Source organism: Heterodontus francisci, chromosome 38, assembly GCF_036365525.1.
Source record: "Heterodontus francisci isolate sHetFra1 chromosome 38, sHetFra1.hap1, whole genome shotgun sequence".
NCBI lineage: Eukaryota > Metazoa > Chordata > Chondrichthyes > Heterodontiformes > Heterodontidae > Heterodontus > Heterodontus francisci.
The window spans coordinates 22,536,464-22,561,064 of NC_090408.1; the positions used below are offsets into that span (position 1 = coordinate 22,536,464).

A 24,601-nucleotide genomic window follows, 5' to 3' on the forward strand; every position below is an offset into this window, starting at 1 on the left:
ATGCATCGTATGCATGCTTCAACTTGTTTCACAGTCAGTCGTTTCTCTCGAGGGTTACGTGTTGTCTGTGGGTCTAGTGGCTTGGGAAATGCGAGACAGCGAGTGCGAGAGCATGGTTTCCTTGCTCCAGCTTCAGTTTCAACAACCTTCTGCCTTTTTCTCTGTGGCACAATTCAAAAAACCCCAGGTTGCCCAGAGGTTAGTCATGTGACTGGTTGGTTTGACCACTTCTGTTTGTGGATTCTGCCATCTTAGCAGTCATCTTGGAATATGTGCTTCCTCACCTTCAATGTCTGGTGATCAAAGTCCATTTTGGGTTAAGTAGACCAGGGAATAGTCCTTTGTCTCTCCAAGCACTGTCTGTTAGTATGCTAATATTTTTCCAGCCAAGTGTCTGGTGATTTTTTTTTTTAAACACGTCCTTTCTTCACTTCAGCAACAGTTTAAAATCAATGTTCATATGACAAAATTAATATGCCTCATTATTGACTGGTGGGGGTCTGCAGAACACCCCGAAACCAAATTACTGACCCCCACTCTGTTCTTTCCCTTGTCATAATTGAGATCAAGAACTTACCAAGTGAGAAAAGCCAGAGTACAAATTTAAATCCCATCACAAAGCCGTGCATCACTAAAAGACTTTTTTCATTCTTAACCCTGGAATTCACAGCAGATCTGCATGGTAAGCAGAAGTCTCGTACATGTTGCTGAAAATTGTACATGGGGAATGCCAGTTAGTGACTTTCCAGTGCAATGGATTTTGAAAATGGAATCCATGCAAAGTAAAAGTAAATAACATGTTATTTTAAAGTCAGTGGATTGCTCTTATTATCCTTAATTGTGCACAGATAATAATGTTGGGAATATCCAGCAGTTATCCCTGGTTCCCAATAAGCATGCAAAACCAATGAAATATTCTCCATCTTTAGTGTACTGTAATGAAAGCATTTTAACATTAGCAGCTATAAAATCAACCTTACATTATCTTTCAGACATGAACCTGTGGCCATTAGTAAAAAGATTAGTTAGACATGCCTTTGTTAGATGTGTGGTAAAAACTGTAGACAGTCCTCATAACCATTTCTTCAAGTGGAGGGATCGTGTCATTTTCCGTTCCTATTACCTGGATTTCATCTGGTACGGTAATGATCAGCTGCCTATGGGTGAATGAAAGCTTCACTTCTTCATTTTGCACAGAGGAACCACAACTGTGGTTAAACAGGGAAGAAAAACACATCCAAAAGTCACTGTAATGTTAAGAGTCACCATTGTATTTGACGGCACAACAACCTTTGATCAAGTCAACAGTTCTACTACTATAATAGCGAAGACATTTTAGTATTACATTTCCCAATAACTTCTGCATATCATGTATTCTTTTTGGCAATGTTTAGCTTGACATAATTCTTATTCCTTCTCAATGCTGATATTGATGATCTCCACTTAATTCTATAATAAACGTTTTAATGTTTTGGGAGAGAAAAGCATAGCAAATATATCATGAATAGCTTGATTTATATATATATAGGCACAGTTGAAATAAATAGATTAGGCTGAATTTCGCTCTCAGCGGTAAATGAAGGGCACCAACATGCCAAAGACTTGCAGGTTGATAGGTTAATTGGCCATTATAAAATTGCCCCTAGTATAGGTAGGTGGTAGGGAAATAGAGGGACAGGTGGGGATGTGGTAGGAATATGGGATTAGTGTAGGATTAGTATAAATGGGTGGTTGATGGTCGGCACAGACTCGGTGGGCCGAAGGGCCTGTTTCAGTGCTGTATCACTAAAAACGTTCATTACACTTACCAATAGACCTTTTGTGGGATTTTGTACTTTGACTTGCTGTAAATTAGAGTGCCAAAATGGTATGGCGCCCTCTACAGGGAATCTGGAAGCTGCGTGAACTTGGCAAATTTGCATCTCCTTATCCAATAAGATTGAAGAATTGTTAATGAGGTGCAGAGTCTGAAGCAGGATACGCCAATTGAATATTTAAACTCATGTATTAAATCGGGTACAGAAAGTGAGAAAGAGGGAAAGAAAAATGGGATTGAGACAGATAAAAAAGCTTAAAAATGCTTTATTTAAATTTATTTTTCAAAATCTCCAACAGTAATTAAAATCTGAAGAAATGAGACTCCACGGTTAATTAATTTTCAGTGTGAGAGGGATTATTTGGCAGAAATTAAGACTTACCATGCTAAAAGTTTCCTTACATTGGAATGGACAAACCCCAACTTTTCCTGGCAAGTTTAGCGGGCAACGAGTGTATAAGTATAGCAACTTCATGCCATTTCACGTATTTCAATGGAGAGTCTCTCGGGATTTCATTTTTGCAGAGCTTCTGGAGGAGCAGGGAATCTCGGACTGCAACTTCCCGACTTCCTTGGTTAATTAACTGTGTATGTGCAGTTGCCAGAAGCTGCTATCCTATTTACACTTGAATAACAGTGAGCGCCGTTAGCCTCACTGTTATTTCTGCAGCTAAATTTGGCCCAATATAAAAAAATTAAGTACTTATTTAATTTGTGCCAAAGATGGTTTTGCAGTCCAGTAGTTTGAAAACTCACTGAAAACAGATTAATACATTAATTCACCACTGAATAATCTGATTCATAAAGCCATTGAAAAATACTTGGAAAGCAAAATAAATCACCCGTGCAATGAAAACAATGTAACTTTGATGTTGCATTATGGATTTTTTTTAAATTAATGTTCGCATACAACTCACTTGCTTTTTCACCTCAATGTGAGTCAGATAATTAACTCATCTGGGAAAAAGTAAGTGAGAAGCATACATTTCAAGAGTTATATCCCTGAGATTTCTTCCAGTGCGCAGATCTCTATAGTGATATCAGTCCCAGCAATTCCTTTTTTAAAAAATATTCACTATAAGCTACCTCTCAACTTTTAGATCTTATGCCAGCACAACTTATACAAAGTATTTCTACGAGAAACTGCCTTTGTTTACATGGAGCTTTCCTGTAGGATCATTTTGAATTCAATATTAGGATGAAGATAGATTATTCTTTGGATGACCGCAGCCTCACAGCTCCAGGGACCCGGGTTCAATTCTGGGTACTGCCTGTGTGGAGTTTGCAAGTTCTCCCTGTGTCTGCGTGGGTTTCCTCCGGGTGCTCCGGTTTCCTCCCACATGCCAAAGACTTGCAGGTTGATAGGTAAATTGGCCATTAGAAATTGCCCCTAGTATAGGTAGGTGGTAGGGAAATATAGGGACAGATGGGGATGTGGTAGGAATATGGAATTAGTATAGGATTAGTATAAATGGGTGGTTGATGGTCGGCACAGACTCGGTGGGCCGAAGGGCCTGTTTCAGTGCTGTATCTCTAAAAAAAAAATGACGTTTAAAAAGCACATAAAATGAAGGCAGCATGATCTGGCAACTGAAAATCAAAGATGTTGTTTGGCCAGAAAAGAATTACATAATCCTGCTATCCTCCACAGGCAACAATCTCCCCATATCCTAGCAGCTAGGAACCAGAAAAAAGTACAAGACAGGAATTAACTCTCCAGGACTGGGTGGCTGTATATCTTTTCACTTTCAAGATTTTTAGGATTTTATCAGAACCAAATTTAGCCTTACAATTCTCTACTGGGAAAATAACAGTTAATTAAAGGAAGTGACAAACCCAAGCCTCAGGCAACACATGTTCAAGCTCAAGTAATATAACTTATGACCTCATCTAAATCCCGTGCCTATATTACTATACTGTAACTCCCAAAATACCTATCCATTACTCTGTGAACATCACAAAGGAGAACGAACACACCAAAGGAGATTACATGTCTGGCAGATAATTAAACATTTCAAATTGTGGAAGAACATATAATTCACAGATGAAAATATAACTAAGTTTCTACAGTTTTACTTTGTACAGTTATCCATGAAAGGTTACACATTTAAAATATACATATTCCAACTCTCCAGAATTTATTCTTGCTGAGGATAATAGCTGCCTAAGTTTTTTTCTCCCGATCGTTTTTAAATACCAGCTTCACGGTATACTCTTGCTTTCACAGAATGTGAGCACTGTTACTGATGAACTGTGGCAATTACAATTTGCTTTCAGTCTGTTAAAATAGCATTTTGCACTTAGTAGCATCAGTAATCAGTTAACTATCTGACTAATAACATTAAAACACCAAATTGTTCTTACCCACTGTGGCCAATAACTTTGTTGTACAGGTAAGATGGTAGTCCATATAACTGAAGGTTGTTGTCTACATATACGTACTGCAACTCTGGATAACGCCCCAAGTCTTTTTTAAAAAAACAGACACAATGACCAAAGGAGATTAGCATTGGAGAAATTTCACGTTAAGAAACAGTTTCATTGACCAGAGTAGTTCTGGTTACATTGTGAACTTAAATCTTTTTAGACAATTGCTAGAAACTTGCTGAATGACTCTTCCATTTTGATTTGGTTGCTGGAAAACAGTTACAATTTTTTCCCCCTCTGCAAACCATAAGGAAGATTTGTCGTATTTCAGTGCTGCTTTTCATACTTGGGATTACCCTCAGTTGCTCGATTTATTTTGCTCATAGTATTGAATTCAGAGAAACATAGCCAAAAAAAGGGCAAAAATCAGCGAAGAGCTATTGAAAATGGTCACTTCAGACACTTGGCAGCTTCCTTCTTGAAAAAATTTGTATGTAGGGTGTGGGTGTCACTGGCTAGGCTGACATTTATTGCCTATCCCTAATTGCCCTTGAGAAGGTGGTGATGAGCTGCCTTCTTGAACCGCGGTAGTCCTTAGGGTGTAGGTACACTAACAGTGCTGTTAGGAAGGGAGTTCCAGGATTTTGATCCAGTGACAGAGAAGGCGATATAGTTCCAATGGTGTGTGGCTTGGAGGGGAACTTGTAGGTGCAGTTGTTCATTATACAGGAAAGCACTGATGTCCACTCAAAACTCCTCTTGCAGTTCAAAGGTTAGACTGGTGCTCCTATAAATTACCAACTAAGAGATAATAGAATTTGACTGTTGACTCTGAATGCCAGATCGATGTTTATTTTGAGGGAGATGATCACAGCATTTTTAAACTGTTTAAATAAGATCTGTCCTGAGTTTGGTCAATTGGAAGGGGTGATAATATTTGATTCCATATTCTTCCATTCATTGCTCTCACTGAGTGAACACAAGAATTTGTGTTGTTTTTTTGCTCACCTTCTGGTAACAATTTGTCGCCCAGTTCAACTTATAGGACTTGGGAGAGATCAGGCATGTCAACCTAGAACTCCATTATATTTTCTAATATCAAGGACTGGCATTTTCAGAAAGAAAACAAAAGAGAGGGGTGGGGGATGACACCAGAGTTGACCAATCACACAGTAGAGATAGAAGCATATAGTCTGTATGATAATAGCTACCATTTCCAGAAGCTGGAATGTGTTATAAACAGACAGTATCTAAATTTTTCAAGTACACACCACTGCAATGGCAAACTTAATTAAACTGTCATCACTTTTGATCGTGGAGAAGGTCCGCTTTAAATAATGGCTGCTATTAAACCATTGGGAGACATGATGGTCCCATAAAACAAAAAGTTACCAGAAACAGGATGTGAAGCAGTACATAAAAGAGACATTGATACCCTTGTGATACCTCAAATCACGTGATCGAATGCACAATAACCAATGTTTTCACAGTGGTATATCAATATAGTGCAAATTTGTACTATTTCCTCCACATCAGATTATTCAGTTCAGAACGTCTCAAAAAATAGAGTAATTATTTGATCAGAACCATAGACAGCATGGACAAATACATTAAATCATTTTAATCTTAATTTGGACGTCCTTGCATTTATTCTAGAAGGACCTGCTCCGATTTCTTAGCCAGGGCCTTACCATTTTTATCGAGGAAATGGCCTTTAAACTATTTACTCTACAAGTTCTTTTCTGGATCTAAGAATCACAATAATAAAGTTCATGTTAATTGGGAAGGTGAATCTTTAGTTATTAAATACATTAATGAAGTCTGCTATTTTAGCATTTAAAATTTGAGAAACCTGGAAAACCACTTGGGCTGTACTATCTGCTTCCACCAACACTGGATTTTAAAAATCACTTTGGCTAATTTCCAGATCCTTAACACAATTTTCATATTCGAATCAAAAACAGTTGGTCTGCTATCTCCTCTCCGACTTCCTTCAAAAGCCTGCAATGTACACCATCAGGGGCCAATGACTTACCCACCGTATGTTCTACTATATTTGTGGTACAAATTCATTTTCTGCTCATTCTATAATTATTTCACATCCTCCTCTAGCACAGCTGCATTCTCACTTTTATCCATTGGGCATATTTTCATGCCCCACAGCTACTCCTTTTTACTCCATCACCAAGCAGTCCTAGCGTTTCTATTCTTTTCATCTGTAATGTGCTTAGAAATAATCCTTACTATTTCCTTTTATTTGACTTGATAGCCATTTTCATATTCTTTTTCAGTCCTTCTAATCTCCCTTTTAACTTTCCCACTACACTTTCTATATCTTTTATGATTAGAGTGGTTACTCCTAGTTTTAGCATGTACCTCTCTTTCAAGATTGCTTACTTAGTCACGGTTCTCAACTGCTCTCCTACTTGCTTAATAGTTATTTGTCCACTACATTTGAGTGAGTGAAGAGAGAGAGAAAAGAGGAGAGACTTTGCTCATTCAGTTCAGCCCTGTAGTTTTTTTTTACATTATACACATCTGTATATGTTGTTAATACTGGAGTCTTTATATTGGACCTCAAAATATGTGGAATCAACTGGCTGACTGGGAATATGTAGGGGGAGGGCTTACAGAGGATATTCTCAGGACCACAGAAGGCATCATGCTGTTTGCGGAAAAAGATGATGGGGTGGGGGTAGAAGAGAGGGGGAGAAATGTGGAAGAGAAGTTGTCAAAGCTAAGTTTATGGGTAAACTCATGATTTTTCAATGAAAATGAAATTCTATTTTTTGGCTGCACCTCGAAAGGTGGGTAAACAATCATAGTTAATGCATTTCCTTTCTTTTGCTGGTTTATGATCAGGGAGTTCTGCTTTTCACAACATGACTGGAGAATTTTAGAAGTAGAAAAAAAATCATAAGGATAAAAACAAGTATAACAACTTAACTAAAAACTAGTTAAGAAGAAAAGAATTGAGCACTGATTTCAGAGTCATGATACAGATGAGACTCAATGCACACAGATGCAAGAAAATATGTTATGAAGGCATAAAAATTAAAAATGCACACCCATCCAACATAGGAAGTAAATTTCATATAGTTTTGCTATTTTCCAATGGCTAAACTCTGATGGATTGTTCTGAATGAAGATCTACACACATTTCAGCTTCAAAGTTACTACTTCACACCTCAATCACAAACTACTAGTGGGTAGAACCAAACTGTAAGTAATACAACATTATTGCAATTGATGTCATTTAAGTTATTGCTGGCACGTTGCCCTCAAAAACGCTACACCTCTCCAAGGAACTTTGTTAGAAACTAGCTGCGGCAGTATTAATGGTGAGAACAATAACCATATTAAAATTTGGGTTGCAATTGCTCCAAGATTTTAAGACCTAGGAGATGCTGAAGAAGAAAAATGGCAGAGAAAGGTGAGATCGTATTCCTTTACTGAATTCTCCTCTGGAGAAACAGAATGAATACAGTAAGCAATATTTGCTTAGATCTTCATATCCGTAGTACACCCAAGAGGATACCTATAATAAAACAAATACACAAGTGTTCCAGCAGAGGAAAATAAAATCAACCTTGCACACTTTCTAGAAGAGCAGTTTATTCTCCAGGGAATAGGATATGATGGAAGAAAGTTTTTAGTATCATGAATTGATTGAGGCAAAAATTTAAAGACCTGAGGAAGCTGTTAAGCGTTGGATGATGGCCAGTATAGGCCTCAAGGAACTGTGCAAATAGAGCAATTCGCAACTAAAATTTAAAGTACACTTGTGCCTCTAGCTGACTTATGCTGTGAAGCACACTAGTTTCCTCAAGAGTAACTTACTGCCATGTTACGGATACCTCAGAGATGCGGGCTTGAGTATCACTAGGTCTGGATCCCACAAAAGGATGGGTGTTGAACTAATAAGTACAAAATAAAGATGCCTTTCTTAAAACAAGTGAGACAACTGTTGCCTATAGTTAAAATGTCCTGAAATATTTGGTGGAAGGGAAATAATTGCAAACCCAAAGAAAACTGGATTTGAGTTCACAGCCACAGCAACTTGAAGATACAACATTAAGGAGAGCAGGTGACTAGGTCCTTGTAAGGATCAAGGCTGCAGACACTGAATCTTTCTTCGTCTTCATATTATGAAGCAGCCTTAGTGTAAGAAAAATTATTTGTCGTGATGAGCAGGTGCAGTGGCACAGCATGCTGGAGCTCTAACATTCTGTGCTACTTTGAGACAGGATGTGGATTTGTTCTTTCATTCTCCATGTGGTGCATTCCGTGCTGTTGTGGGAAGGTATAGAGTGAATGGCAGGTGCATCCTCACAGGGAGGGAATAAATCTAACGGAGAGTGAACCTGCTGCCATCTCACCACCTTGTGAATACTCATAAGTACACAAATCTGCGGCATTTAATTAAACGCTATATTAAATATATATTTATTTATTATGTGCACACTATTACAACTATTAATGCTAAAAAATCACTTCCATCTGCTGCCCTCTGATGTCACACTTTTAACTGGCTAAAATAAAATTATTCAGTCTCAACTTTCCAAACCTGAAACTCAACTAAATAGAGTAAAATCTTTGGCCATTCTTTTCACCTGTCATTTTCTGCCTCAACCTGTTAACTAAGGGCTCAAATTAAGGTTTTGAACATAATAGTATTAAAAATTTAGATACTTCGCAACAGGATTAAAGTCATCTCTAACATTTTCTTTCCCGTCTTTACAGTATTTGTGATAAGGGCTGCGCTGCAAGACTTCAGCCACTCAAAAGAATGGAGGCTTTTCCCATAGATGTCCCTCTGTCAGTAATTCTTTGGATGTTACAATCTGAGTATGGACAAAATGCAGAATTTTCCAGCATGCATCAAGATTATTCTCCCAGTGTACAACAGGAAGACACTGTTCCCTCATGCTGCTACTCAATTTAATTTCCTTTCTTCTTCCAAATGATTTCAAAGCCCACATGGGAAATGATTTTCAACAGCTTTATTCAATTAAAGGTTCATATTCAAGCTAATATCCAGGCCTTTTTTTTTAATTCAGTGCAAGTGCCTGTGTGCCAACACTTGTTTGCAAGTCTGGCCCCTTAGGAGTAGAGTAGAAAAGCATGAAACTCTATTTGTTCAATAAAATCTAACATACAACATAAACCATTAACTGTAGCTCAATGTACCTCCTCTTTTTTTTTGTAGTGTGCAGGTGATTTGGTTAAGTGTGTGGGCCCTTTTAATTTTTTGTGCCACTGCGCACCCAGGGTAACTTGGGTCGCACAGGAACTTCAGGCTTGCTGCATGGCCATGGAGCTTACAGGGAACATTGCTATGGACTTGTATATCTATAAGATTCTAGAAATTTTCCTGATTTGATATCAAGACTAGCCATTCAGAGTGTGCCAGTAACACGATGAAATTCAGTAAGGAGCAAAAGATTGATTGCAAATGTAAAACAAACGTCGGAATGTTTAATGAGGTCATTTTTGACCAAAGAAGTTTATACTGTGGGAGTCGTATAGTAAACTAATCATGAGGTAGAATTTCTATGGGTGGGGCAGGCGGTTTCCAATCTCCTACTATAGCTTTGGCAAAAATTCCAGAGAAACAGCAAAAACCATCTATGCTGTATCTCTGGAGTTCCCGCTGAAGTTACAGAGGGAGATCGGAAAAACTGTTGTGGAAATTCCAGGCGCATGTGTCTAATACCTGGTTACAGTCAGTGACTGAAAACATTTATTTTATAAGAAGCAATCAAAAAATGTTTACTTCAGTATTTCTGGGGAGCTTATGTACAAATTCATTACAAATTCACCTCCCTTCCCTGCTGCTGCAAGAGCCTACATTCTACCCCCAAGTTCTATCAAACTGCAGATTTTTCCCCCACCAGTTTTGCAAAGCCGAAGAATTACATACTACCATCAAACCCTAGGACCACCTCTTCAGTACTACCAATTCAGATGACTACCCTCAAGTGTTAGTGAAACAGTCACCTGCTCCTGTTCTATTAGGGATTCCGAAGTTCGGTAAAATGTGGAGGTGGTTTTGGAATTAGGTAGGGCATGCAAATGCTTGAATAATAGGCAACTGTGGAAAATAAAGATGTAATGAGGATGGAGAACAGTATGTTACTGTTAGTATCTGCTCTGTTATATTGTCTCTTGGTTGTGTTGCACTATACCATGCTTATAATTCAATGAGTGAAAGAAACATACTAATCCTGGAGCGTGGCCCTATGCCATACTGTCATGTCCAGCTGCTTACTCAATTATCTTCTTCATCTGTGTCCAGCTCCTATTGTACTGGCTCACTAAGGAAAATCTCCTTCTCCTCTATAGCATACATAAAATTACTACCATTTTTACAACACATACAGGAGCATATTATAAATCAACCCTGGATCAATCCAGGCAATGGAAACATTGTTTCAAAACCCCAAAAACCTAATCTAAAACAGTCCAAACTTTGATGCCTGCCTGAGTAGAGAAATAATCTACCGTAACAAGGCAAAAATCTTGCCCTCCCCCACAGATGACTTCCTTTCATATTCATTGAAAAGCAGATAGTAGTGTGACAAAATAAAGGGAGCATATAAAAGTACCAGAGAATCAGACATTACAGCCTAAGATCTACTTCTGGCAGCTACAACCCATCTGTGTTCAAGGAGAGGAAGCAAGCCTTCAGATTTCAATTGGTGGCTTAAATTGCTACACAGGTCAATCAACTTCATGCACTTTTGGGAAGCAAGACAAAACCATTCCTTCTCTGCTACAGCTGCTTTTGAGAGATTCTTATACAGGTCTTGCAATTCATTAAGCAGTAAGGAATTCCCAGAAAGTACCTGCATTGGCCAATTAACAAGCAATCACATGCATTCTAAGTTACCTTTGGTTCAGTACATGGTGAGATTTCACAACTCGTGATCAGAGCAGAAGAAGCCTTTGTTACTTCCTGCACTAGAAATCCCAATGGAGGAACATAGTTCATCCCTTTGTTCATTCTAAAAACAACACAATTTTGGGGCCGTGGGATTATAATAAAGAATAAATCTTAAATGCCAATGGCAGAGATGTTACACCAATCACTTAGATTCTTGAACATTTTAATGTTGTCTCCGGAGAACTAAAGCTCTGAATATCTTGTAATTTTCCAAACTTTAAAAAAAAATTATTCACACGTGATTTTCAACCTTTGTACTTTGTAAAATATGATAATCAATTTCTGCAGTGGAAATTTAAGACTTCGACAGGGAGTATAATAACAGCATTAATCAATAAGTTGGGAAAAACTTAAGCTGCACTGAGTCTCAAGCAATGCTTTCAGATTGCAACAAAATAAGTTCCTAACTATTACACAATACAGGGCAGAATGCTTTCTGGCAGGTAAAACTAAAATGCCTGTACACAACCAAAAATCAAAATTGACTAAACTTGGAGTGCATGTGATAATTTTCAAATTAACTAACTGGTCACACTTCACAGGCTAAATGGCAAAGAAATGATGAGACAGATGACCACTTTAGACATGGCTCATTTCCATCTGCAATGGATAATTTATTTAGACAATAAGCTGTAAATTGAAGTGAAACTTTTATCAGCTTATGCTGAAACAGCTAATAGTCTTGACTAAATTAATAAAATCAGGATTACATTTATTACTGTATTTAAGTATAACATCATCACACACCTTTTACAAGAGTTCATGCCTTTGAGATACAATGAAAACTTCAAATTAAAAAGATTCTTTACCAAAGTATGGTAACTATTTGGACACCAGGGTGCATTCACGCTGCAAGTTTAGCAACTGTGAAGCAATTGCTGCTGTGCCCAACAGTAAATAAGTAATGTAAATCCAGAATGAAGGCCCAACCTGAATCCAAAGCAAAGCAAGCCACTCTGGAGGGGATAGTCTCACACCTCATGACATATGCCTGCTGTTAGACCAATTTCCCCCTCCTGGTATCCCAGACAGATCACCTGCAGGATCTCAAGCCTCATATCACCCTGACCTGGACATGCTCAACATAGGGCCATAATTCTGTAATTCACTAGCGAATACCATCAGCTCCAAGACTCAAGTGATTCAAGGAAAAGGCCCAGCACCAACCTCTCAGGTCAACTAGAGACAGGCAAAAAACATGGCCATGCCAACATAAGGCATAACTCAAGGGACCCTTCCTTCCACACAGATTTTTCTGTTCTTGCTGCAAAGCCACATCATCATTCCATTATTGGCATGGGAACAGGAGTCATAGAGAGATACAGCACTGAAACAGGCCCTTCCGCCCACCGAGTCTGTGTCGACCATCAACCACCCATTTATACTAATCCTACATTAATCCCATATTCCCTACCACATCCCCAACTCCCCTCAATTCTCCCACCACCTACCTACACTAGGGGCAATTTACAATGACCAATTTACCTATCAACCTGCAAGTCTTTGGCTGTGGGAGGAAACCCGAGCACCCGGCGGAAACCCACGCGGTCACAGGGAGAACTTGCAAACTCCGCACAGGCAGTACCCACAACCGAACCCAGGTCGCTGGAGCTGAAGCTGCAGTGCTAACCACTGTGCCGCCCCAACTGAAAAATATGTAGTTAAGATTTCTGAAACAACGGCCCACAACTGAATTTATGGCAAAGAAAATTAGTTAAGTAGTTTATATTCTTCTTAAACAACTGCAATCATTCCCCAAGGAACCTTCCCAAGGTGTAAAGTCTGGCCAATTTACAAACTATGTACATCACATAAGCTTGTAATAGAACATCTTGAATCTGTAAAAACTTCATTTCTCAATCCAGCACATGGCCAAAATATTTTATTGATAGCGTATCAAAGAATTTGATTTTTGTTCAATGATTGGAAAGATAAGCGCGTTCAAGAAATTTAGTAACATTTACCTAGCTACCACTAAAATCCAGTCCTACTCATTAAAGTAGTATACGTTTTAAATGGTCAACTTCCTGGTAATCTTTTGTCTCAGTTGCTTCTGAAAATGCAACATGATTTAAAAAAATACAAACTCTACCCAAATAAATGTTCAAATATGCTATTTAATTGCCCAATTTTAGATTTTCCTAGATCTGCTTCATGTATATAAATCTGTTTTTATGAAGAGTAATCTAAATTTTAAAAAATCCATGGCATGGACAGCATTGATCTGGTGGAAACTTACTGGCATTCAATGCAAGATGAGCTTTTTATTATACAAAGAGCACCCTGATAATTAGAGTATGATGCTGAAGAATCCAACTACAAATAGTTTGTTCCACCTGGAATTGCTTACATTAGTTCACAAAAAATTGCCTCACATTCCCAGAAGCTATACAATAGGAGGTAGACTGTATTCTGGGTGATAAGCATTGCTACTGGCATGATACTAGCCCTTTACTTTGAAATGCAAAGTGTTTTAAATCATTCTATCATAGCTTGGGAGTTGAGATGGTGAATCACTATTTAAGAATTCTTAAAAATTAAAAGTTAACAGATGTGAAATCGCAGCAAAAGTCACCTTGGATTCTTCCGTGATTGAAGATTAGATGATAAGCTTCAACAACTTGCATTATATTTATGATGTAGCAAAATTTCCCAAGGTGCTTCACAAAAAGCTTAAACAAAATTTGACATGTATTGCATAATAACAAAACAATTCTTGAAGCTCACCTTGTGGTAAACATTTTAAACTGTTGCTGGTAACAGAGAGTTCATTCAAGTTTGGAAGCATGCAAAGCTGTCTGGGCAAATCCTTAAGGCGATTCCGGTCAGCTGCCAGATACTGCAGAGAAAAGCATAAATGAAGACTCTCCGGCAATGCAGTTAAGCAATTGGTCGAGACATCGAGAGTCTGTAGTTCTCTTAGATTTCCAATTTCTGTTCAAGAAAAAAAAAAGCCAATCAAACTATTTACACTGACAGCATTACATAGTTCACAATGAAATAGTTAACAACTTTTGGAAAAGTGTAATAAGCTGCCCTCCAGCAAAAAAAAACAGGAATAAAACTGGATGTTAAAGTGTTTCATTAATTTTCTATAGTTGTCACTTACAGCTGTATTTTTATAGTCACAATGTAGAACTTATTTTGACATCTATTAAAATACAGTTGCATATTGTTTCTACACCCATCCTTTTCCAGAAAAAAAACTCTATTCCTGTTCAAATTCAGTACACATGGAAACAAATTCACATCCAAATAGGCCTGACTTAAATCAAAATCTTGCTTTATGAAATGGCCACTAAATATATTTTTAAACTATTAAACATGGTTACTTCTGAAATTATGGACAGGTTGAATTAAAACAAAGGCTTTATTGGAAGCTCTTAATTCTATGATTGCAAGGGCAATTCCAGTCAAGTACATGTAAAAATATAAAATCTTGGCTGTGATCAGTTCTGTAAAATCAAATTTTAGTTAGGATAAAATGTACAAAAATTTTAAGAACGTGACCATTAGGTATCATTTCTATATCAAACTTCATTTTCAGTTATACAGCAGTCCAAGCAGTTTGCAAGGATAGTGGCATTGGAGGACCATCAACTCGGTGAAAGATACACTTTGGTCTGCACAAAACTTGCTGGTCTTATAGTGCAAAGTGCTATCAGCGACCTAGTGTTGCACACTCCAAGGTCTATGAATACGTGCTGAGGGGCACACTAAAGCTTAGGGCAGCCACCACATTGGCTCAATGGGGAAAGGCCACCATGTAAGGCCCTCCCACCATAGTATAGCGAGGGGCTGGAACTTGTGTTAAAAATACCCTCGGGCAGTATGCATGAGAATGTTTGACATGCAGTGTAAATGTACATTGTTAATATAACCTGTAATGGCAAGTATAGTGAGGCACCTCATGTACTTTATGTAATGGCAAATTTGAACTGTTAAGAGGCTTTTTTTTTAGAAATTTTAAGAATAAGGTACATCGTTGGGAAAAAAAAAATCAGCAGTTTTGTGGGAATGGAGTCATTGGAGAAGGAGGCAGTACTCATGACTGAGGTAGGCCTCAAGATAAGATGAGCTCAGTGGGGCCACAAGGGGAGACAGGAGAATCTAGAGATAGCTCAGGAGGTTCAGGGGAGGATGAAAAGCAGCAGAGGCAGTTGAACATAATGTCTTAGCGTCAAGGAAGTCCACAAGTTCTGTACTGGAAGCAGTTGTTGGTGGGGGGGGGGGGTGGTGGCGGGGGGCAGGGAGGAAGAAGGAAGATTTAAGAAAATAGTTGGTAATGGAGGAAAAAAAAATGAGTATGATATAGTACTTTCCGGGGTTTTAAACAAAAATTCTAATTTGCCCAAGGAAATAATTTATCAAATGTCTCCAATACAATGGAGAGATTAAATACACTGCACTAATTTAGTGCAACATACAAATGAAATTCTCAACTAAGGATCATTTGTTTGACAAAATAATTACACAATGTCCTCACTGATGGGAAGCATAACAATAGACAGATGAAGTGCTGCAGTTTAGGGAATATTACACAGATTTGAAATGATGAAAAAGGGAAAAAACAGATTCATTAAAATGATTGCTATATGTGTGAAACAAAGGTGGCAAAATACAGTCAGGCCCCATTTCCTTTGCTGTCAGATCCACCATTGGTGAAAGGATGTTATTCTATTCACTAGACAATCTGCAAGTAAGAGAAGTGGAAGTCTGTTTATGATTCTCAGGATGTCTGGTGGGGTGGAAGAATACCAGAACAGGATAAAATGCATCACATGAAACACAAAAGGGGATAACAAGGTCAGTTTGCATCACAGCAAGCCTATCTTTTCATGTATTTTACAAACACAACATGAAGCAATTGGAACACTTTTTTAAGCATTGCCAAACTAAAGAATTTTGTTGATGGAATTTAAAAATATTCTAGATACAAAGTAGGAGCAGCCTCCTATTATCAGAAATATAAATATAAAAATTAGCAAGGTTAAAACAAAAACATGGCATTACAAGCACTTATGGGTGAGTTTGTGTGGCATTTCAAATAAATTTTTTAAAACAGACGTAATCCTTCCCAAGAAGGCAGTCATGTGATTCTGCAGTGAAACACTAATTTGGGAGGGAGCATGGCTAAAGAGTTCTGTTTAAAACTACAGTGCAAGAATTTCAACTACGAAACCTTCCAAATTCCAACCTCAACTTTAGTTTACATGAAGTTTCTCCCAATGGTTAAGTTTGCTAATTTGAGCCAGATCAAGGGAATTCTGGAACACGAGCCTTTCTGCACTGCCAAACTGAACCTGGCAGTGGGTTGACTGTGGAGACATTCTTAAGCTACACTGTTACATCGTTAAGAGAAGGATTTATTTCAGGGCAACAGGATTGAGGCACGGGGATAAAGGGAAAGAAAGAAGCTGATCACCAATTCTATCTTCTAATCCAATTGGTTAGCTTGCTTATACTTTAGTGCAGAAAATATACAAAATCTCCTTGAAACTGAAATCACAAAGTAAGCAGCCAGGTGCAAACACAGCCAAAAATTGCTTACAAGCAAACAAGCACTTATTAAGTGTAATAAAATGAACAGTAGAGTTTTTAGGAGGCATTTTGGAATGCAATGTGCAGCATACAGACTGGAATTATACTCTTGACTGTGGGCCACATGTAACTTAACAAAAAGAAGCTTGGACGTATGCAACGCACAAAGCTCTGCTCCTTGGCAGCTAATTTTTAATGTCAAGAAAGCACAGGTGGAAGTTGCACACTCTTCTTGCATTAAAATATTTAGACACTTTCAAAAGGCAACTTCACCGTGGCTAGTGGGTTATGCTGCACTCAGTAATGGCTGCCTGGGGTGATGTGAAATTGGCAGCATACCTGCACCTGATACCACAAGTCCAAAATATAGCAGTGACTGCTTGATGCACAACTGGTATTGAAACTAAAAGAAAATCCAGAACAAAAAAAATATTGTGTTTATTCCCTAATTACCCCAATGAAATCTGTCCACAGCTTCAGGACCATCACATTGGTATAATTAATCAGGAGATTAGAGAAGCATGTAGCATGGGTAATACAGTAATAATGGGTGACTTAAAACTTCATATAGACTGGGTAAACCTAATAGGAGGATGAGTTTCTGGAGTGTGTTAGGAATGGTTTTCTAGAGCAATTTGTTGAGGAACCGACTAGAGAACAGGCTATTTTAGATCTAGTATTATGGAATGAGAAAGGGCTAATTAATAATCTTGTTGTAAAAGAACCTTAAGGGATGAGTGATCATAATATGATAGAATTTTACATTATGTTTAAAATTGAGGTAGTTCAATCTGAAGCCAGGGTGTTAAATTTGAACAAAGGAAATTATGAAGGTATGAGGGGCAAATTGGCTGAGGTGGAATGGGAAAATACATTAAAAGGCATGACAGTACATAGACAATGGATAGTTTTAAAGAAATATAATAGTTTTCAAGGCACAAAAAACCCAAGAAGAAAAGGCAGTCAACCGTGGCTAACAAAGGAAGTTAAGGATTGTATAAGATTAAAAGAAAAGGCCTATAAAGTTGCCAGAAATAATAGTAAACCCAAGGATTGGGAGGATTTTAGGATACAGCAAAGGAGGACCAAGAAACTGATAAAGAAAGGGAGAATAGAATATGAATGCAAGCTCGCAAAAAACATAAAAACGGACTGTAAAAGCTTCTACAGGAACGTAAAAAGTAAACGTTTGGCTAAGACAAGCAGTCTGGAGAATTTATAATGGGGAATAGAGAAATGGTAGAGAAGCTAAATGATTACTTTGTGTCTGTGTTCACGGAGGAAGATACAAGAAATCTCCCAGAATTAGAGATCCAAGGGATAAGGGGGAAATGAGGAATTGAAGGTAATTATTATTAAGAAGGTTGTATTGGATAAATTAATGGGGCTGAAGGTCGATAAATCCCCGGGACCTGATATTCTACATCCCAGAGTGTTGAAAGAGGTAGCTATGGAGATAGTGGATGCATTGGTGATCATCTTCCCAAATTCTAAAGATTCTGGAACGGTTCCTGCAAATTGGAAGGTAGCAAATGTCACCTCACTATTTAAGGGAGGGAGAAAGAAAACAGGGAACTATAGACCCGTTAGCCTTACATCAGTAGTAGGGAAAGTGCTAGAATCTATTCTAAAGGATGTGATAAATGGACACTTGGCTAATAATGATCTGATTGGGCATAGTCAACATGGATTTGTGAATAGGAAATCATGTTTGACGAAGCTGTTGGAGTTTTTTGAGGATGTTACGAACAGAATTGATAAAGGGAAGTCAGTGACGTGGTATATTTGAATTTTCAGAAGGCTTTTGATAAAAGTCCCCCACAGGAGATTGGTTAGCAAAATTAAAGCACATGGGATAGGAGGTAATATACGGGCATAGATTAAGGATTGGTTAACGGGCAGAAAACAGACAGCAGGAATAAATTGGTCATTCGCGCATTGGCAGGCTATGATTAGTGGGGTACCGCAAGGATCAGTGCTTGGGCCCCAGCTGTTCACAATATAGATCAATGATTTGGATGTGGGGACTAAAAGTAATATTTCCAAGTTCACGGATGACACAAATTAGGTGGGAATGTGTGTTGTGAGGAAGATGCAAAGCGGCTTCAAGGGGATTTGGACAGACTGGGTGAGTGGGGAAGAACATGGCAGATGGAATCTAGAAAAATATGAGGTTATCCACTTTGGCAGCAGGAACATTCTTATTGGAGTATTTCTTATTTCTGAAAGCGAACATGCAGGTGCAGCAAGAAATTAGAAAGGCAAATGGTATGTTAGCCTTTATCGCAAGAGGATGTGAGTACAGGAGTAGTGAAGTCTTGCTTCAATTGTATAGAACCTTGGTTAGATTGCACCTGGAGTAGTGTGTGCAGGTTTGGTCCCCTTACCTTAGGGAGGATATTATTGCCAGAGGGAATGCAATGAAGGTTCACCAGACTTGTTCCCAGGATGGCGGGACTGTCCAATGAAGAGGGATTGGGGAAACTGGGCCTGCATTCTCCGGTTTCAAAGAATGAGAGGTGATCTCATTGAAATCTACAAAATACTTAAAAGGACAGACAGGGTAGATGCAGGTCAGCTATTTCCCCTGGTTGGAGAGTCTAAAACCAGGGGACACAATTTCAAAATAAGGGGGAAGCCATTTAGGACCAAGATGAAGAGAAATGTTTGGATCTTTGTGAATTCTCTACCCCAGAGGGCTGTGCAAGTTCAGTCATTGCGTATATTCAGTATGTTTAAAGCCGAGATTAACAGATTTTTAAATACCAATGACACAAAGGTATATGGAGATAATGTGGGAAAAGACATTGAAGCAGATGATCAGCCATGATAATACTGAATGGCAGAGCAGGCTCGATAGGCTGAATGGCCTACACCTGCTCCTATGTCCCTCTGTAAACGACGATTTTATCTGCAGCATTTTATGAAGAATCGAGTTGAAACAAACAAATGGGGCACAGCAATTCTGCTCCCTTCTATACAAAGTAATGTGCCTTTGTAACTGTGAATGGATATGATCTGTAATCAATTTACACACAACAGTATGTGCATTCACAATATAATTGCAGCATTGATGCAAAGCAGTTTCTTTTTACACCAATGCTGCCAGAGTGTAAATGCAGCTGCAATTCAGAGTCAGAGCTGACAGCAGAGCATAGATCAGGGGGAATTAATCCCATTCAGCTTGGCTTCAGAGTTAGTTCAACCCTTGACAACCAATTTACACACATACGAACTAGGAGCAGAAGTAGGCCATTCAACCCTCGAGCCTGCTCCACCATTCAATAAGATCATGGCTGATCTGCTTGCATTTCAAATTCCACATTCCCATCTACCCGATAATCCTCGATTCCCGTCTAACAAGAATCTATGTAATTCCGCTTTAAATGTTTCAATGAGCCTGCCTCCACCACCTTCTGAGGCAGAGAATTTTAAAGTTGCACAACCCTCAGAAAAAATGTCTCCTCATCTCAGTCCTAAAAGGGCGAACCCTAATTTTAAAACAGTGCCCACTAGTTCTGGACTCACCCACAAGAGAAAACATCCTTTCCACATGCACCTTGTCAAGACCATTCAGGATCTTACATACTTCAATCAAGTCTCCTCTCACTCTTCTAAACTCAGTGAAAACAAGCCCTCTCTGTCCAGCCTTTCATCATAAGACAACCTGCTCATTCCAGATATCAATCTAGTACTCTGAACTGCCTCCAACGCATTTCCATCCTTCCTTAAATAAGGAGACCAAAGCTGCACACAGTATTAGAGATGTCGTTCACCAATGCCCTGTATAACAGAAGCATAACATCCTTACTTTTATTTTCAATTCGTCTAATAATAAAGGATAGCATTCCATTAGCCTTCTTTGTGATTTGCTGTACCTGCAAACTAACTTTTTGTGATTCATGCACTAGAACACCTGGATCCTACTGCACCTCAGAATTATGCAGTCGTTCTCTGTTTAATACTCTGCATTTTTTATTCAGCCACTGATGCAGAATCAGTGTGAAACCAAAGCAACCTTATGCGGATGCGAAACTTAGTGAAATTATTTTCAAATTTTTCCTTACCAAAAGCAAACATTTATCCCTCAACCACCAAAAACACAGTAACTGGTCATTCCTCTCCTTGCTATTTATGAAACTGTGCTGCGTGAATGGACAAGGCCCCTCTTCCCTTCACTACTCATTCCACCAATGCTGCTAATGAAGTGATTCCATCATTATAAAAGTAGGTATTCATACGACAGTTCCCATCTACAGTATGCAATGGTTGGAATCACTTCCAGTAGCAGCAGGGCTAGGGCACAGTGGCATTGAGTGGAAAGAGAAAGGAAAAGGAAAGAGGGAGAAGAGGGAATGAATAGCAATGGAGAGAGGGAGTGGTGAATGAAAGTCAGCAGAGGGGGAATATAAAGGGGAAATTGACAATGGGGGGGAAAAGTGAGGAGGAAGTAACTGGGAGCAGAGGTTTGTGATGGGGTGGAGGCGGCAGTGGTTGTGGAGAAGCTTCAAGTAAGGATGTTGGAAGGCAAAGCAGAGCTAGCTTGAACAGAAAGGTCACAGAAGATTACAAAGTTGAAATAAGTTGTGACTAGAGGTGAAAAAGAAAACAGCATCCAGCTGAATTGAGGAAAAGGAGGGAGGGAGGAGTGCCAGCTTCAACTGAGGTTTGGATGAGAGACGATGCAAGTTGGATAGGATAGTCTCTTGAACTAGGATAGAGGAGGTGGGGGTGTGAAGGGTGGAGGAGCTGGATGCAGGAGAGTGACTGTTGAGGTAACTTTTGGGGAAGTGATGCACTGCACAATCATAGTGGATGTTTTGGCAGGATATACGCAAGCCTAATTTTAATTGGAGTTGATTGGCAAATGTTAAGTGTTTCTGAAATTAAACTGTGCATACTCTTAGCAAAAATATTTTTGCACCAGCTAACTTCCGACTTTGCAGAAGTTCCTATGGCAACACTGCTCAAAGATGAAAAACAAAAAACACAATTGCGGTTCCATCTCTGTTGTTGAACAGATGTCAGGATCCAGTACGGTTCTCTAAGTACTATATTAGTGGAGTGTGCAATGGCAATTTAATTTGTGTTGCAGTATGTCAAATATGCAGATATTTTGTCTTTTAATAAAATGTAGGAACAAAATACTTTGACATAGTGTTAGAAACAGGGCAGTTTCTACCCCCACCCACCCCACCCGCACAGTGAAAACTTTTAGGACATTGGCTTTTGCATCCCAGCCAAAATAAAAGCACACTCGCGAGTCTGAAGAGTTTTGGTCAATCATTCACAGTGCATATTGCTGGTAGGAAATTCTAAGCTTAAACTATATTTTGAGAGCAGTAGAGATGAAAAGCAACATCTGGAATTATTCTCGTGCATTTAAAATACTATTTAATTAATTGATTTTAAGGATTTTAAAAAATTGATACATATGCGGGCTACTTCCTCACCATATACATGCGTGAAGCTGTACAAATTAATCTAAGAGTTGTAAATACACACTCCTTGTCATGTGCGAAAAAGAGCTATGTTGTACTGCTGAAAATCTGTCATTATTAATATCCAATGAGATCACACATATAGGTAGCACCTCCTCATTGAATTGCTGCATTTTCACCGAGGTATTTATTGTCCTCTGTATTGTAACCTCACAAGCTCTACTGAGAACGAAGAAGTAGGTGGAGGAGATGACCATTCGGTTCCTCAAGCCTGCTCCACCATTCAACACGATCATAGCTCATCTGCCTCAACTCCACTTTTCCACCCACTCCCTATATCACTTGATTCCCCGAGACACCAAAAATCTCTCTCAGCCTTAAATATACTCAATGATGGAGTATCCACAACCCTCTGGGGTAGAGAATGTCAAAGATTCACAACCCTTTGAATGAAGAATTTTCTCTTCATTTCAGTCCTAAATGATCGACCCCCTATCCTGAGACTGTGCCTGTGGTCTAGATTCCCCAGCCAGGGGAAACAACATCTGTGTCTACCCTGTCAAGCCCCTTCAGAACCTTGTTTCAATGAGATCATTTCTCATTCTTCTAAACTCCAGAGTATTGGCCCAATTTACACAGCCTCTCATCATAGCACAACCCTTTCATACCAGGAACCAATCTAGTAAATCGTCACTGTACCGTCCCCCATGCCAGTAGAACCTTCCTTAAATATGGAGACCAAAACTGCGCATAGTACTCTAGGTGTGGTCTTATCAAAGCCATGTACAAATGTAGCAAGACTTCCTTATTCTTGTGCTCCAACCCTCTTGCAATAAAGGCCATTTGCCTTCCTAACTGCTTGCGTACATGCATGTTAACTTTGTGTTCTTTGTATGAGTAAACCCAAGTCTCTCTGAATATTAACATTTACAAATTTCACGCCTTTTAAAAAAATATTCTGCTTTTCCATTCTTACTGCCGAAGTGAATAACCTCACGCTTCTCCACATTATATGCCATCTGGCACCTTGTTGCTCATTTACTTAACCTGTCTATATCTCTTTGCAGCCTCTTTGTGTCCTCCTCACAGCTTACATTCCCACCTAGCTTTGTATCGGCTTCAAAACTGGATACATGACTCTCAGTCTCTTTGTCTAAGTCATTAATATAGATTGTAAACAGCTGAGGCCCCTGCACGATTCCATGCGGCACTCTACTTGTCACAGTCTGCCAACTTCAAAATGACCCTTTTATCCCTGCTCTCTGCTTCTTGTCCATTAACCAATCCTCTATCCATGGTAATATATTACTCCCAACTCCATGAGCCCTACTTTATGTACTAGCCTTTTGTGAGGCGCCTTATCAAATGCCTTTTGGAAATCCAAGTATACTATATCTACTGACGCCCCTTTATCTACCCTACTAGTTACATCCTGAAAAAACTCTAATAAATTTGTCAAACACCATTTCCCTTCAGTAAAATCATGCTGGCTCTCTCTGCTCATACTATGATTTAAGTGCACTATTCAAACATCCTTAATAATAGATTCCAGCATTTTCCAGACGACTCGCAGCAGGCTAACTGGCCTGTATTTCCTTGTTTTTGCTCCCTCCTTTCTTGAACAGCAGTGTTCCATTTGCTAACTTCTAATCCACTGGGAATGTTCTAGAATCTAGGGAATTTTGGAAAATTATAATCGGCGCATCCACCTCTCTTAGAACCCTAGGATGTAGGCCATGAGGTCCTGGGGATTTGTTGGCCTTTAGGTTTTTTTTAAAAAAGAGAAAGAGGGATGGGGGAGAGAGAGAGAGAAAGAGGGAGGGGGGAGCGAGCGGGGGGAGGGGAAGAGAGCGGGGGGGAGGGGAAGAGAGCGGGAGGGAGGAGCGAGAGGAAGGGGGGTAAGAGAGAGGAGGGAGGGGGCGAGAGGAGCCGGGGGGGCGAGAGGGAGGAGGGGAGGTGAAGGGGGGGGGGGGGGGGCGTGAGGGAGGAAGGAGGGGGGCGTGAGGGAGGAAGGAGGGGGGCGAGAGGGAGGGGGAGCGAGAAGCAGGAGGGAGGGGGAGAGAGAGGGAGGAGGGAGGGGGAGACAAGGGTCATTGAGAGGTCTGGATTGTAAATAGTGACTGGAAGGAACCTGTTTTCAAATAATTACCCAGCAGGGTTGTTTCTGACTTGTGAAAAGATGTTTACAAAGAAGTGACAGGTCAAGATTTATAAGCGTCAAGAGGCTTGATTCTTGTGACATTGTTTTTGATTTTGCTTTGGACATTGAGTTGGGATATGGACAATGGGTTTTAAAAGACAGTTGGAGAAAACTTGCCAAGATAGCAAACCCCACCTCTGTCTGTTCCAGCTCTTTGAAAAAGCCTGCCAGTTTACCATTTCATGAAGTGAAAAAGCAAGTGTAAGAAACTGCCTGAAACCCATTACTGCAATTTCCTTGGAAAGCCTGCTCTAACTAATCTTCAACGTCGCCTGTCAAGAACTGTTCTA

At 39.3% G+C, this 24,601-nt stretch overlaps 1 protein-coding gene across 1 annotated transcript in view; it reads right to left on the reverse strand.

The window, feature by feature from the left end:
* lrrc28 (leucine rich repeat containing 28) overlaps positions 1–24,601 on the reverse strand; it is a 91,813-nt gene that overhangs the window by 22,985 nt on the left and 44,227 nt on the right. The window contains exons 6-8 of the mRNA XM_068017800.1: positions 13,857–14,063; positions 4,181–4,283; positions 1,036–1,208 (exon numbers count right to left, since the gene is read on the reverse strand). Coding sequence (XP_067873901.1) covers positions 1,036–1,208; positions 4,181–4,283; positions 13,857–14,063 — 483 coding nt within the window. The remainder of the gene's footprint in view (positions 1–1,035; positions 1,209–4,180; positions 4,284–13,856; positions 14,064–24,601) is intronic.